Raw genomic sequence first — 18,028 nt, 5'->3', positions numbered from 1 at the left:
GAAAAAACAGGAGAAGCGCTAGTAAAAGCTAAAGGTGCTAAAATAAAAATTAGGTTGTTGTGCTAAATAAATAAGTAAAATAACTTGTTTTGTAAATAAAATTTAATTAAATAAACATATAGGTATAAATCCAGCAAAGATAAAATGAAAAGATATTAAAATCGGACGTCTCCGATATGTTGAAGCATAAAACAAGACTAAAACAAATGACTACTGTTGCCAATATGAACCTTATTACAATAAAGGGTAGAGGAAGTCGACATAGTAACTAAAAGTCCACAGATGAAACAAAGAGAGGATCAAAAACCGGGTGGGGATAAACCCGTTGTTACCTTCAAGGATACCGTCCGTGTATTACAATCACCTCCGTGAGGCGTATGTGTATTCCGTGACGTCACTGATCAGAGGGCGTCATCTCTGTAGAGAGATTCTATTCGTCAGAATAACTTGGCAGATGAACTATAGCGGCCGCTATATTGTAGAAGTTGGACCCCGCTCGTTAGTGCAGGATTGCACGCAGGCTCGTAGTGTATCCAAATTTCTCCTGGAGACCTTGTAGCAAAAGGATCTCAATGTGTAACTTAAAACCTGCTTAGCTGAGGCACACAGCCCTTCACAGTGCAGTCCCCTTGCTTTCCGTAGGTAGCTGGAAGGATTCTGATGTGCAGCTTGTAACAGGCTTGGCTTAGGCACGTAGCCCTTCAGAATGCAGTCCTCTTTTTATATTTATTATATATATCTTTTTCACTTATTTCCTTATGCACATAAAAAAATTTTTTACTTCTAGCATTTAGTCATATCTTTGACAACATTTTAGTGAGGATGTATTGCCGCGCTCCTAATTTCCCTCCTCCACCTTTCCCGTAACATTAATACTGTTTTTGGGGATAGTAATCTTTATTCTAATTGGAGTTTCTATTATTATTTTTATATATATATTTTTTGATTGCAATTTTTGTAAATATGCAAATGTCTGTCAAATTTTAGGGATATGCAGATATCTTTTCTACTTATTTTCACCAAAGGCTACTGTTTCCTTTAGTTGCCAGTACTGTTGCCAATAGATCAATTGTATTAAGCACACCTGTCAGACAATCTCACCTGACCAATAGGTGATATTCTGGACTGTTTAAAAGGAGGCTGTAACTGGAGCTTATTCATCTTGAGAAAGCCCTGTAAGAGGGAGAAACGCGTTGATGAAAGTTACAGCTACCTTACACTTCATTTATTGTCTATCAAGACTTTAATATCCTGTTTGAAGTGACAAGTTATTTAGTTACCCTCCGACAGAAAGAGGACTGCATTCTGAAGGGCTACGTGCCTAAGCCAAGCCTGTTACAAGCTGCACATCAGAATCCTTCCAGCTACCTACGGAAAGCAAGGGGACTGCACTGTGAAGGGCTGTGTGCCTCAGCTAAGCAGGTTTTAAGTTACACATTGAGATCCTTTTGCTACAAGGTCTCCAGGAGAAATTTGGATACACTACGAGCCTGCGTGCAATCCTGCACTAACGAGCGGGGTCCAACTTCTACAATATAGCGGCCGCTATAGTTCATCTGCCAAGTTATTCTGACGAATAGAATCTCTCTACAGAGATGACGCCCTCTGATCAGTGACGTCACGGAATACACATACGCCTCACGGAGGTGATTGTAATACACGGACGGTATCCTTGAAGGTAACAACGGGTTTATCCCCACCCGGTTTTTGATCCTCTCTTTGTTTCATCTGTGGACTTTTAGTTACTATGTCGACTTCCTCTACCCTTTATTGTAATAAGGTTCATATTGGCAACAGTAGTCATTTGTTTTAGTCTTGTTTTATGCTTCAACATATCGGAGACGTCCGATTTTAATATCTTTTCATTTTATCTTTGCTGGATTTATACCTATATGTTTATTTAATTAAATTTTATTTACAAAACAAGTTATTTTACTTATTTATTTAGCACAGCAACCTAATTTTTATTTTAGCACCTTTAGCTTTTACTAGCGCTTCTCCTGTTTTTTCATTCTTTGGCCTATCTTTTTTTCCCTAAGTTTGAGGGACTTTAGGGTTGGAGCAGCTTGGTGCCTCTTGCGCACACTTTAACACATTTACATACACCTGGACATTAGACTCCACAGCTTCCAGTTTTACAGACTGACATATGGGGTCAATTTATCACACTCCTTACGGAGCTTGATGCCCCTTGTTTCCGGCGAGCCCATACCCCATAATCTTGTTACTGGCCATACATCTAGCCCTTATAGTCTATGGGCCCAATTATAAGTACGTTAGCTCTCTGCTCTGGCAAGATTATCTAAGAGGTTTCATTAGTACTGTGGGGTTCCTAAAATAATTTTAGAAAAACAAAGTTTACCTGTATACTGTAGATGTTTATCTCACTGTACATGGTTCTGGATGTGAAATAGAGATACACACATTACAATTTAATGTTTAAAAAAGCCCTAAAAAATGTTACGTGATTTCTCTCCATGTCATGAGGTTTAGATAACCAAATCCTATATGAAATTATCATCATTAGATAAAAGGGACAGTCAAGTCCAAAAAAAACTTTCATGATTTAAATAGTGCATGTCATTTTAAACAACTTTCCAATTTATTTTAATCACCAATTTTGTTCTCTTGGTATTCTTAGTTGAAAGCTAATTCTAGGAGGTTCATATGCTAATTTCTTGGACCTTGACGACTGCCTCTATTCTGAATGCATTTTGACCACTAGAGGGCATCAGTTTATTTGTTTCATATAGATAACATTGAGCTCATGCATGTGAAGTTACCCTGGAGTGAGCACTGATTGGCTAAAAAGCAAGTCTGTCAAAAGAACTGAAATAAGGGGGCAGTTTGCAGGGGCTTAGATACAAGGTAATCACAGAGGTAAAAAGTGTATTTATATAACTGTGTTGGTTATGCAAAACTGGGGAATGGGTAATAAAGGAATTATCTTTCTTTTCAAACAACAAAAATTCGGGTGTTGACTGTCCCTTTAAGCTAATTTGATATCTTAATGGTGGCCTGTTAGCCTAAGCAGTAACTGGTTGACTGTGGAGAGGCCTTGAATCCATCACAATGATGTCATGAATGACATCACAATTATGAGCACACAATATTTAAACAAAAAATTTAAATCTTAATGTGAAACCTAAGAAACTCTGTTTTTTTGTATCATACAATAAAAATAGATATCCTGGATTTGGAATGTAAGCATTGAAATGCAAAAAACAATGTCCTTTTTCTTCATTCATTTTCAGAATATCCTTACAAATACCCAAAGCATACTTGATTTCCATAACTATTTCTGTGTCTACCACCTCTACAGGAAGTCTTTTCCATGACTCTATGCTTACACACGTTCCCCCTAAAGCTGCTACTGCATCCTGAGTATATGTCCCCTTTTATAGATCACTTTGTTCAGTTTTAAAGGAAAATGAACCCCATTGTTTTCTTTCATGGTTCAGATACAGCATATAGTTTTAAAAAAAATCCTCTTCTACTATCTAATTTGCATTTTTCTCTTGATATTCTTTGTTGAAGGAACAGCAATGCAGTACTGTGAGCTAGCTGAACACATTAGGTGAGCCAATAACAAGAGGTATATATGTGCAGCCACCAATAAGAAGCTAGCTCCCAGCCTACCTAGGCATGCTTTAAACAAAGAACACAAACAGAATGTAGCAAATTAGATAATAGACATAAATTGTTAAGTTTATAATCGTATGCTCTGTCTGAATCATGAAAGAACATTTTGGATTCATGTACAACGGCTAACTTATTATACTGAGATGTATATCTTTCTGTAAGTGATCTCACAAAGCACCAGGCTGAAAAATTAACGAAACATATAACTGTATATATTATTCGAACCAATTTACTATAATAGACTTGAGTTGTAAAATAAATATCTGTTAAGCTTGATTATGGAATAAGCATTTTTAGTGAAGTCTAAATTAAAAATCAATTCTTTTAACAAACAAAAGAGTAGATTTGTAAACTTCTAGAAGAAAGTAAAAAGCGACACATTTTTCCATATGCTTCACATTCATTCAAAAACTAAATGAACGGCTATTTAGTGCAAAATAAATTAACCCTAGGTATGCAAGACAAAGCTTAGTTGATTTGTCTTGCAAACTGGTACTCTAAAGGTGGGAAAGGCTTAAATAATCAAAAATGTACACTCATTAGGATGGGAAAGGCTTTAAAAATTAAAATTTACACTATTCTTAACAATCTAGCAATACCATTTTAGTTGATTGACCCCATTAAACATTTTGATTGATAGATAGATAGATTTATATTTACAATATATGTTCAAAAGTATGTAGTCACCCCTATTAATTATTGAGTTTAGGAGTTTCAGCCACACTAGCGGGCGCATGACATCCAATACATATTTATGTAATCTCCCTAGTCAAACATTCACAATACAATGGGTAGTACTAAAGAGCTGAGTGACACGGTACTGTCAAAGGATGCAACTTTTGCCACAAGAATATACTTTTAGGGATCATTTCTATAATTTGTGACAGGAGAAATATCCTTGAAGCAAAAGTTTATTTCTGAATTCAGTTCTTGAAATTTCTGCCCTACTAGAGGAACTCCGGTCAACTGTAAATGGCATTATTGTGAAGCAACAACAATCCAGCCACGGAATAGTAGACCACACAAACTCACAAAGCGGGGCTGCTGAGTGCTGAAGTGAGTAGGATGTAAAAATCACCTATCATTGCAGGGTTCCAAACTGCCTCTGGAAGCAACATCAGCACAAGAACTGTGAGTCGGAATCTTCATGAAATGGCTTTCCATGGCTGTGAAGCTCTACAGAAGCCTCACATTAACATGCACACTGCCTAGCATTGGCTGGAGTGGTGTAAAGCCCTCTGCCACTGGATGCTGAAGCAGTGATACATATTCTCTGAAATGAAGAATCATGCTTCACTATTTGCAAGTCTGGTGTGTTGTTGATGCCAGGGGAATGCTACCTACCATAATGCATAGGGCTTCCTGTAAAGTTTGGTAGAGGAGGAATCCATATTAATGCATATGGTTTTGGAATAGGATGTCCAACAAGCTCCTATTGTGTGATAGTCAGGTGTCCACATACTTTTAGCCATATAATGTATATTAAGAAAACTATCTGTCTTATGTGCTGCAAGCTTGTAGCAGTAGAATTAGCTACTACCTTAACTTTATTTAAGTTTAAGCTGCTGTCCAACCTTTCCTCTGTTGCCCTGAAGATGTTTTCTATAGGAAACAGCAAACAAATGTTTTTTTATTAACATACTAATTCCGAGCAACCCCTGTAATAAATATGGGATAAAACAAAAGAAAAAGAAAATTGTGACAATTGTTCACCCTTAACAGTTTTTTTTTGTCTGTGCACATGTCTACACATGTGTATGTGTGTATTGTAATTAGATTTGTGGTTAAGCTGTTTACCTATTTTAAAACAAATGTATTGCATACAACTATTATATATCTTAACAGATCTGCATGGGAGGAGTCATGTCAAGAGACACCTTTGTTTCTGTTAGTTTTATATCTAAAAGCTTGCATCAGCCTTAAATTAGAATTCTGAATTTAAAGAATAAAAAATCACAATTAAGCAAATGTACACTTTAGAATTTTAAAAAAATAACATTTTATTTCTAAAAATAATTTTTATGAGATATTTATCAATAATATTGAATTTAAAGAAATTAATTTAAGATTTTATTTATATATATATATATATATATATATATATATATATATATATATATATATATATATATATGGCCCACTGAAGTAATAATAGACAAATATTTTGGCACATGTGCAATCATTTATGTATGCAAAAATATTTGACATTTGTTTTAGCAACAAAACATTTCATGTTTAATTTTTATTGACTGTAACATTAGATTATAGAATGTTACACTGAAATATTAAATGTTATATTCAGATATTCAAATATCAACATTCAAATGTTGATTCTCATAAATGCCACTGTAAGACAATGGGATTCAGAGTTTGTGTTATATTCAAATGTTACATTAATTTATTGGATGTTAACATTCAATATTTCTATTAAAAAGATCTACAGAAATTTGATAATGAGTAGTATAGAATAGTATGACTGTCGAGGGGAACATTCATTCTTCAAATTACAAAATTAAGACATTTGCCTATCTCTACTTTAAAGTCTTTTTTCAAATCCACTTTTCACAACTGATGCCTTACCTCATGTTTTTGCTGCTACACATTTTCAAAATTATCACAGATTTCTAAGGACATAGTACACAAAAATAGCCAGCACACAATTCACTCATAGAAACACTCATTACAATTATTTATACAAAGCATATATCTATGGCAAGCCTTTGTAAAAGCACACAGGGTGACATTCCAAACAGTCATAAATTATCAAATTCAAAAAATTGTTGGCAAATTCTGAAAATAAACTCCCCCCTCCATAGAATGGGAACAATGTTTTAACAATATATTTTCTTTTTATCACATATATAAGTCTTTCCATATGGTAATTGTGTTACCCTATTATAATTGTTTTACTTTATGTTGAGATATGGTGTACGTGAGATGTCTTTTTTCTTTTGATCTGTAAATAAAATGCAATCTTTGTCCAGGTATAGTTGTGTAGAAAATGATATCACTTCAGATGATTGTGATTTACTACTGATAATAATATGCTTAAGGTTTGTGGTTTTATCTTCATTTTCATTCACTACTGATAGACATGTGTTATATGACATTATTTACACCAGTTTAAGGGTGGTTTCCATATTTCATTTTTGGATACTAAATACATTTTTTCCAGACTCAGTAGAAAGTTTTGCTTGTAATTCAGACAGAAGACTTGCTTGGCTAAGCAACAGAGGATATTCCAGTATGGATTTATGAGTCAAAGCCTTCCTTACATTCGCAACTTTGTTATGACATTAATAGTCCATTTAATCGCACAAGTACTCAAAGGCTATGGACAGAGCAAACATTATAAAGTACAGTTCCAAGTATCGTGTTTGGACTTTCCTTCACATTTTTTTCATCTAACGATGACATTATCATTGGGAAAAAACAGAAGTTTATTGTTGATCAGAAATATATCAGACCAAAGAAAACTCTGCTTGGAAGCTGGAACATCGTCTTGTTTTTGGACTGCATTTTGTCAACATAGAGATCTGGGTGCTAAAATTAGTTCCATTGCTGCCCGTTGAAGGGTTGTGATACTTCATATCAGATCCCAGGAACCTTTCCATATGCCATCTTCTCCATTTGCGTTTGAGTTCACCCTGAACCTGTCACATATGGAAGAGAAGTTAACATATAACATAACATAGCTAACATATTTTAATTTTTGCTCAGTTTTCATCCCACATTTATCAAGGAGTGTACAGGCAATGTTTCCACACAGGGAACTTGTCTGTACATGTTTGGAGCCTTCAATGTAGCATTGGCTGCCGGAATTTAATGCAATAGCAAACTTTCATGCTGTGCGTACTTCTATAGCACGAAGAATTGCATAAGAGTAGTGCTTGTCAGTCATCCTGGACTACCCCTGAGGTTGTGGACAGGTTAAGAGGCAGAGATATTATAACTGATGCTTCTAGACTTTCAATTGAAGGCTCCAAAGCTACATATGCAACTTCATAAATAGCATTCAGTTACAATAATCATTGCCTGATATCTCTGTATAGTAAAATAGATTAAGGAAACAAAATAGAAAAAGAGAACTTGATATTGCAGACATGTGAAACATGAAAATAAACATATTTTACTGTTATTATCCAAACTAAGAAAATAAATTAATGTTCTTTTATATCTAAACAGTTATCCAGGATACTCTCAAAATATGTTCTAGTTTTTCAATATTTCCCCTTGTTCTTGTATCTAGAATCCTCTCCAGATTTAGTAAGAATTCCACAGTCAGAAGTAAATATGTAACTGTTAATTGCCAGTGCCAATGACCTACTAATGAAATATTGATACATTCAACTACTTATGTCAGTTAATATAAATTTATAACATCATTATAATGAGATGGATGATCACTGATGGGGGGCAGCCATTAAAGGGGGGACAGTGAATGTTTTGTATTATCATCACTTGTGGACTCTGTAAGTCATTAGCAGAGGTAACAGAGGTAACAGAGGTAACTGAAAAACAGATGAGGCCCTAACCAGGCAAATGTCATACAGAGCATTCATAATAAAAAGACAATGCAATAGCACTAACTTTAAATTTCAAAGGAGTAATAGATGATTTTTTTTCAATCAAATTTAAATTTAATTCTATGTTCCCTTCACCTGTATCACATGAGACCCACCAGCCAATCACAAAATGAATATACATATATACTGCATATTTTGATAATGGAAGTAAACTATAAAGATTTTTTTTTTAATTGTATGTGAATTAGTATGTGACTTTAGTGTCCTTTTAATTGTTGTGTGGCACAAATAATACAGTGATGCACCACAGATTGAAAGGCATCACAATGTTATTATTGACTATGGATGATTGATCCTATGAATGTCCGTCACTCAATAATGCACAGTCACATATTTTGGATGTTTTGGTTGCAGTAACCCTTAAGTGAATCAAGTAATTTGAATCAATAGATTTGGCTTTTGGGCTTACCTTTTTCTCTTGGTATCCTATGTTGATCCTTTCCATGACAAAATATCTAGCTTGGCTTAGGAGTGTGTATATTATTGTTACAAACACTTTTCATGTAAAGAAAAATTAAAAAACAAGGGATAATAATCTCAAGCTGAAGGGTTGTAAATTCAGGAGTAATTTGCAGAAGAATTTCTTTACAGAAAGGGTGATTGATTTATGGAATAAATTACCCAAGAGGTGGTAATGACAAACACCGCAGAGGACATAAAGAATGCCTGTGATAAGCATAAGGTTATCCTATGAACTAGATAAGTTTATACTTTTTAGGAAATATCGGGCAGACTTGCTGAGCCTATGGTTCTTATCTGCCGCCAAAATCTATGTTTCTATGCTGCAAACAGAGCTGCCATAGATTGTTCAAGACACATGCACACTCTTGAGTCTACTTCAGTATGCTGCAAAAGAAGAAATATTCCAGCGAGCAATCTTCTTAAATCTTAGATTTTATTAAAGTAAATGGTAAAACATTTGAGCTGGTCATTACAGCACTTACTGCAAGTACTCTTTTAATAAAACCAAAGTTTTAAGAAGGCAGAGAGAGAATGAGGATCTACACGCTCTGGAATTACAGCCTTCTGATTGGATCACCTGGGTCATGTGACTGGGACATGGCCCAATCCGAGGCTTAGTGACTGGAAGGTAGAGTGCGGCCAAGAGGTACAGGGAACTCCAAGAAGTTGGTGACAAATAGCAGAAAGATTTTCAGGACAATGTGTAATCCTGTAAAGTAAGTCTCTCTCTTCTTTTTTGGTGCAAGCCTGTGGGGCTGTGCATGTATGTTCTTTTTACAAGGAACTTTCTTGTCACATGTTATATGCTGACCACTCAATGATTGTGAAATATATATATATATTATCATATGGATTATTGCACATACAGTGACAATTAAATAAATTGATGCTGGGGATCTGAGAACACCTATACTTCTCGTCTTACTTCAGTATGCTCTCTTAGAAAGGATCTAAGTTTCAACAAAGAAGACCAAGACAAAATGGTAACCTGGACAATATTACCAAACTTGAATCTAAAAGTTTAATTTTGAGCTCAATCAAAATAATGTAATGGTATAAAGCAATGATTTACTAAGAATGGGACACAAAACCCATTTTTTCATGATTAATATACAGCATACAATTTTTTAAATCTATTTTTAAAATCGCTCACGAAAGTCAATATAAACAACGTTTTACATTATCTTACCTCTCCATTAAGGAAACAATAAAGAACTGCCACCACAAATCCCTAAAAATAGAAAAAATAAAGGATTTATCACAGGAAAACAGCATTGCACAGCATTGCATATACTGTATATATATATATACTGTTACTTAGGAAGGAAGATGTTAATAGCTGCAGTGTTATTTATATAATTGTTGTAGCTCCTTATGTTGCTTGATAATTATCATTGACAGTGCATTTATAGTGTTATTACAGTATTAATACTAGCTCGCTTACAAAGATACTCATGTAGGGTTATTCTGTAGTAAGATATTGATTTATATATTTCTGTGAAACATTTTATAAATATGTTTTAGGAAGAAATAAAAAGCTCTTCACACCATCCCCATTACATCTACTTATTTAATCTGATTTTACTGCCACATACAAAGATTCTCATATTCTGTGCTTGACACATATAGACAAATGCTACAGTAACTTTGCTTATATTTTGCAACATCTACTTTGATAGTTTGACATTGGAAAAAGTGAGTATATAAGGTACATGTAAGGATGAAAGATGGCAACCAAGTATCAGAAAGTATCAACAAGTGGAGATCCTGCAAATAAGACAACAGGTTACAACATCAAATATTGCAATACTGAGGAGCTGTCTTTCTGGATTATAGAAGCTGAAAACCAAACTGGAACTGGAAAAGAAATAATCAATAACAGCCTCAGTGGCAAATCTTGTATGAAAAGGAATGGGATTAATAAGGTGCTTGTCAGACAGAGCAGCAACTCCAGAAGTTGACTTCTGTAGAAATTATGTTTATATCAAGAAGAGGCGTTATGGAAGGGTTATTAGACATCTACAGCAGGGGGACTATCTAGCCCCGCTATCAGTAGTGAGGTCTCTACAGTCCTGGACTCCATCTGCATCATGTCTGGCCCCTTTGTGTTCCCCTATGAAAAAGGGCTCACAAAGGCCCAGATTATGAGTTTTGCGTTAGAGGCTGTGCGGTGCTAACGAGCAGTTTTCCCTCACCGCTCACTTACCTGCAGCGCTGGTATTACGGGGTTTTTACAAACCCGTCGTGAAAAGACAAGAAGTGAGCGTTGAGCAAAATTTTGCTCATTACTGCACTCCAATACCAGCGCTGCTTAAGTCACCGGTGAGCTGGTGTAACGTGCTCGTGCACGATTTCCCCATAGGAATCAACGGGGAGAGCTGCTGAAAAAAGTCTAACACCTGCAAAAAAGCAGCGTAAAACTCCTTAACGCAGCCCCATTGATTCCTATGGGGAAATACATTTTATGTCTACACCTAACACCCTAACAGGAACCCCGAGTCTAAACACCCCTAATCTTACACTTATTAACCCCTTATCTGCCACCCCCGACATTGCCGACACCTACATTATAATTATTAACCCCTAATCTGCCACTCCGGACACCGCTGCCACCTACATTATACTTATTAACCCCTAATCTGCTGCCCCCAACATTGCCGAACCCTACATTATATTTATTAACCCCTACTCTGCCGTCCCCAATGTCGCCGCCACCTACCTACACTTATTAACCCCTAATCTGCCGCCCCCAACGTCGCCGCCACTGTAATAAATATATTAACCCCTAAACCGCCATACTCCCGCCTTGCAAACATTAGTTAAATAGTATTAACCCCTAATCTGCCGGCCCTAACATTACTGCCACCTACCTGCATTTATTAACTCCTATTCTGCCGCCCCTAAACCTAAGTCTAACACTAAAACTAACACCCCCTAACTTAAAAATAATTAAAAGAAATCAAAATAATTATTCCTATCATTAACTAAATTATTCCTATTTAAAACTAAATACTTACCTGTAAAATAAACCCTAAGCTAGCTACAATATAACTAATAGTTACATTGTAGCTAGCTTAGGGTTTATTTTTATTTTACAGGCAAGTTTGTATTTATTTTATCTAGGTAGAATAATTACTAAATATTTATTAACTATTTAATAACTACCTAGCTAAAATAAATACAAAAGAACCTGTAAAATAAAACCTCACCTAAGTTACACTAACACCTAACACTACACTATAATTAAATTAATTCCCTAAATTAAATACAATTAAATACAATTAACTCTAATCCCCCTCACAAAGGTAAATTGGATCAGACCTGCATTTCAAGTTTGCCAAGAGAGTACATTTATTGCATTTTGGGATGTACATTGACAAGAGAGCTCTATGTGAATGTTTGTTTCATGGTAATCAATAGGGATGGACAAATGTGGTGAAAGTGAGACACATTTGGTACAACAAATAGTCCTGTTGATATTTATTTTGGACAACAAAATCTTGATAATAACAAAAATCCATTAAAAGTTGGTAATTGAATGTTATTTCCGGTTTCTGAATGTTACTTTTGTTTTCGAATGTTCACAATTAAATCGAATATCCACATTCAAAATTTAGAATGTAACATTCGATTTAACAAATACTATTCAGAAATTCATAAGTTCATGTGGTAGGGAATTTAGTAAATTGATGCATAATAGATACAAATATACTGATTAGAATTTTTCTATTTTGAATTTTGCTTAATTCAAATTTTCCATTTAAAGAGAGCATTAAAAATTATTACAAATATATTGATATTTCATAATTCGAGTATTACATTTAAAAAAAGCATTAGAAATACTATTACAAATAAACTGATTAAATTTTTTTTTATTTGAATATTGCATAATTTGATTTGAATTATGCAATATTCTAATTAGAAAAATTAAAATCTAATATTACAACGAATGTTAGAATGTACAAACATTCAAACTTCAAAATGAATTAATGTGTTGTAGTGTGTTAAAATTTGTTTCATTTTTCTAATGTTACAAAACATTCGCCCTTCCCTAGTAATCAAATCTGACAATGAGGAATGTTTACATGCTATGAAATACTCAACAAGCAAGACTTGAGATAGTTTCCTAGTCAGATAAAATGTTATATTATTCAAAATCTGCAAAAATAATGTAAACGGGAAAAAGGATTTCTCATAGTAGACAAAGGGCTAGGTTACGAGTGGACAGCTATTTATTGCTCCCATTCGCGTGTTAACTCCACTAGAAGTAAGATTTTTTGCGCGCATCAGGCGCACAATAAATTAACGCTCCACTTGTAATGCAATTTCTTTGGGTTTCATATCCCTTTAACTTTTATATATTTTATACATTTCAAGTTGTTATTCTGCAGTGTGCCAAGGCTATTTCTGTAATCTGAAAATGTATATATTGCATATAGGATTTTTTAGCCTATACCCTCATATACAAATCTTAATAGATACCAAGTGACAACCTGCGGACAATTTTTCCTGCTCCACGGGGAAAATTGAATGGTTAGAGATATGAACAATGCATTCAAAGTAAAAATGTGTTCTGACTGTGAATCTGTATTATTTGTGTACACACAGAAATGTTCATCCTGAGTAATAGTAAAACTGTCTATACCCATTACGCTTTCTAGCAAATCCAGCCTGCAATTAGCTCAATTGTTTCTGACATTTAGTAACTTACTTTCTTTCTTTCTTTCTTTCTTTCTTTCTTTCTTTCTTTCTTTCTCTCTCTCTCTCTCTCTCTCTCTCTCTATCTCTCTCTCTCTCTCTCTCTCTATCTCTCTCTCCCTCTTTCTATCTCTCTCTTTCTCTCTCTCTCTCTCTCTCTCTCCCTCTCTCTCTCTCTCTCTCTCTCTCTCTCTCTCTCTCTCTATCTATCTATCTATCTATCTCTCCCTCTCTCTCTATCTATCTATCTATCTATCTATCTATCTATTTTTGCCAGTAACAAAATAAGGAGTAACATTTTAAGCTAAACCTTTGTTCATTTCCATAGTAATATTGGACTAAATAAATGTTCAGGGAGCCCAGATACTAAGAATTCGTATTAGATAATGAGGTGGAACAGAGATGTGTTGGGAAGGGCAAATGACATATAGTATCCCTATAATTTTCATGGCATCTGTTAGATCTATTAGGCAGAATCAATTACAGCTACTAAATTATAGTTATGAAGTTAAGCTAACTTAATAGGGTTTTCTGTTTAGAAAATGATCTATGAAAGTTCCATTAACTACATTTCTTAAAGCATAAGGTGATTAATTAGGAGTTATAAGTGTCTGTGAATTTGTAGATAAACTCCAAGCACGACGCCTTTCTATTTTGTCATTAAATAGTATATAATGATATGTAATGGCAATATGAATAATAGCAATGCTTTCCACAGGCTTTACCCTGCATCAGATTTTTCATTCTTTCATTTTGAGATAACATTATTTGCATAGTATTTTTGAGATACTGTATATTAGCAAATACTGCAAGCTAAAGGATATTTGCGTATGCTCAATGCTTTGAGAATTACTCAAGCAGCCTATTCTGCCAACACTGAAAGACCTTTTTAACAAACCATATGATATGTACATATGCTCTGATTGATAATAATAGTATAGATTAGATAAGGTTGGATGGAATGTTTTAGCACATCTGTTAAAAATAGTGAATTTTGGCTGCATTTATCAGACATAAATGAATGTTTAACTGCAAAGAAATGTGCTTTCTATTAAATGTAATATTTATCCATTACATACATTCAATAAAAAATATATACTGATGAAATAGTTAAACAGACAGTAAAGTCAAAATTAAACTTTCATAATTCGGATAGAGCATGTGATTTACAATAACTTTCCAATTTAGCATATTTACTGCGGCATTGCAGCTTGTTCAGCTTCCCTGAGGGAATGAATATGTTTTGCATAGATCTCAGAGCTACAGTACACTACCACTGGGGACTGGAGGTACCTTCCTTGTTGGTGTCGGAGGCTTACTTACTGGACCCTCGAGAGAAGTTCATCACGGCGGAGCAATACAGGTCCCTAAAAAGTGGAGTGGGCTAAATATCACAAGCTCAGCGAAGATACTAGTTAAGTTGACTTTTCATCTCGAGACTTATACCGTCATTCTCGGTATATTGCCTGAATGACATGTGGATCTAAACATCCAAGTTTGTTCATGGGTTGCTAGTTGCAAGCTAAATATTAATTTCTGTATTTCCAGCCTGCACGCTAATGTCTAAGTGTGATGCTCCTTATTTTCCTGCTTTTATGTTATAATATGTTCGATAAGTTAGGTTTTCCTATCTTTTTAGTATTTAGGGGTAGCCTGAAAGCCACTTAAATGTTATGCCAAAAGGGTTAGATATGCTTACTATGACCTCAAACTCCTGTTTAGGTTATGTGTATAGGAATAGCCTGTCCTACTATAACTATTTAGGTTTTGGCTCATAATGCAGATATTAACTTATGCATCACTGCTTACTATTTTACTGAGCTGTCCACGGCCGAGGCAGCATAACATGGTTTATATTATGTGAAGCGTCAGTGATAGTTAGACAGTATTGAGAAACCGAAAGGAGTCTATGACATAATAAGTAACTTTTCCTATATACTGTATATATTATAGCTAATCCCAGTGTTTAGAAATTGATAAGCTAAGTGATAAGATATTGATAAGCTAAGTGATACCTGATAGTACTCTATGTACATAGTACCACCTGATACTATTATTCTCTTATCTGACCTAGTATATGTCATAAAGCTCTATATTGACTTCCTATAGTTAGAGAATTGTAATGATGCTTGTGTTATGTTATTATATATCATACTTCCAGTTATTTTGTACTCAGACTTATACATTAGATGTTATAATTTTAAAACCCTATCTCTGTAAAACGATTGGTAAGTTAGTAAACCGACAATAATCACTTAGCACCCTAAGTTACTTCATTGCCCTTACCCTTTAAAAAGTTCAAATCTTTTGCCATTAACTCCGACCCCCCCAGTATTGTTAACTTTGTAAACATAAGAAAATATATCCTATGAACCATTCTCCCACACTATTATTAGGAATAAACGATTTACTACAGAGGGGACTGACTATAAAATGTCTCCCAGGTGACGTGATTATCTATAATATCTAATTCTTTCACTGACAAAATTGATCACTACCTAAACTTATACACCACATATTGCTAGTCCCAATATATCGTAGTCCGCCTCTATATATCTAACTACCCTTACTATGTCCCTTACCCCTGAAAATTTGACATCAGTATTCCCATCTATATATATTCTCAATGATCTTGGCTGTTTACCAAATTAGGAAATAGTTGGATTCAACAATAAAAGAGGTTTGATGCTGAATATACCCGCTACTTATGTACAAACTGATGACTTGACGCCCAGGAAAATTATTCCACATTTCTATGTTTCTCTATATATGAGATATTTTGTTGTATTTTTTATTTTATTTTTTATATTGTGTAAGCTTAATAACAATATACTATATATCATAACTCTTGTATACAAGATGGAATATATTGACATACATCTAAAAATGTCTTCATATCCTTAAAGCTAAGATTATGTTATAACGTTGCATCTGTTTGTAAATTTTACAACCTCAATAAAATACAATTTTAAAAAAAATATATATATATATATATATATATAGTTATTGGACTAGATTTTATAAAACTCAAAACCCTGGTTATTGGCAGACATAATGTCACAGGTGAGGTTTATAAAGATAATCGGACTGCCTCACAGACCCTAAACGTTGTGAGCTAATGGGCCTTAAACTCTTGACCCTCGAATTGACTCCCACAGTTGCTTATGGGTTTCATTTTAAGGGCACTGGGCACCACTTAAAAATAAACTGTAAAATTGTTACACATGACATAATATTAAATATTTTTAAATACAAAGTAGAAGCAGCGCTAGTTAAAGCTCGGATAATATTAGATATTTTATGATATGATGCATAAAAAAATAATAAATCACCTATATTTTTAATAAAATAATCCGTTTGATGTTTTAATGTTATTATACATTATTATTTGAACCACAAACTTTGTCATATTTGCCACATTTCTGCGACATACATCTTCCTTAGGAAAGGCCACATGTATATAACTACCATTTACATCTCATGCTATTCTTAAATACAATATTTATGTCCATGTTATAAAGTGATTTAACTTTGTATAACATTATTTGGAATAAAGTTTGCAATTAAGATATTAGTTGTATTGCCTTTATAATACAGATTAACATTTTCTTTATGAATATTTTGAGATAAATAAAAAAAAAAAGGAGTTAAAAAATATTTTTTAACAGAAGTTGAAAATGATTACCCTACACCTATAGTAAATAGCAAAAATAGCACCCAGGAATACACAGACGCAGACCTATACTAGGGCACTGAATGAAGGATGGAGGTTACCTTAAAGGGACAGTAAACCTAAAAAATAATGTTATATAATTCTGCACATAGTGCAGAATTATATATCATTCACCTAAATTAAAAGTTTTGCGCTATAGAGTGTGAGAAACAAACGCAACAAAAGTTGCGTTATTTCACCCTCCCTAGCGCTGCCATTACAAGTTTCAGAAAAGCCGCCTTGTGCATGCGATATGGTGCCGATAAGCTCCTTACTGCTCAAAAACCAAGGGCTGCTTTGATGTGCTTGTGCACGCTTTCCCCATAGACATCAATGGGGAGAGAGTGTTAGAATAAAAACTAACACCTGAAGTGCGGAATGGCGATCGCCGTAATGCAACCCCATTGATGTCTATGGGGAAAAAAAGTTACATTTAAACCTAATACCCTAAAAACTCCTAATCTGCTGCCCCCGACATTTCCAACACCTAAATAAAGTTATTAACCCCTAATCTGCCGCTCCGGACATCGCCGCCACTAATAAAAGTTATGAATCCCTATTTTGCCGCTCCCGACATCGCCGCCACTATAATAAAGCTATTTACCCCTTTGCCGTCACTCCTCAACATCGCCGTCACTAATACAAGTTATTAACCCCTAAACCTCTGACCTCCCACATCTCCTCCACTAAATAAACCTATTAACCCCTAAACCGCCAGCCCCCCACATTGCAAAAAACTAAATTCAACTATTAACCCCTAATCCTAACAACCCCCTAACTTTATATTAAAATTACAATATCCCTATCTTAAAAAAAATAAAAACTTACCTGTGAAATTAAAATAACCTAAGTTTAAACTAACAATTAACCTAACATAACTATTATACTAAAATATCTACCTATTAAATAAACTAAATTACACATTAAA

General features: G+C 34.4%; 1 protein-coding gene across 1 annotated transcript in view; it reads right to left on the bottom strand.

Moving 5' to 3' along the window:
- Positions 1-5,869: 5,869 nt before the first annotated feature.
- Positions 5,870-18,028, bottom strand: part of VIPR1 (vasoactive intestinal peptide receptor 1) — a 576,370-nt gene continuing 564,211 nt past the window's right edge. The window contains exons 12-13 of the mRNA XM_053713746.1: positions 9,880-9,921; positions 5,870-7,295 (exon numbers count right to left, since the gene is read on the bottom strand). Coding sequence (XP_053569721.1) covers positions 7,104-7,295; positions 9,880-9,921 — 234 coding nt within the window. The 3' untranslated portion in view covers positions 5,870-7,103. The remainder of the gene's footprint in view (positions 7,296-9,879; positions 9,922-18,028) is intronic.

The sequence above is a fragment of the Bombina bombina genome, chromosome 5, assembly GCF_027579735.1.
Source record: "Bombina bombina isolate aBomBom1 chromosome 5, aBomBom1.pri, whole genome shotgun sequence".
Classification (NCBI taxonomy): Eukaryota; Metazoa; Chordata; class Amphibia; order Anura; family Bombinatoridae; genus Bombina; species Bombina bombina.
The sequence above is the reverse complement of the archived record's forward strand: the minus strand, read 5'-3'. Positions and strand labels throughout refer to the sequence as shown.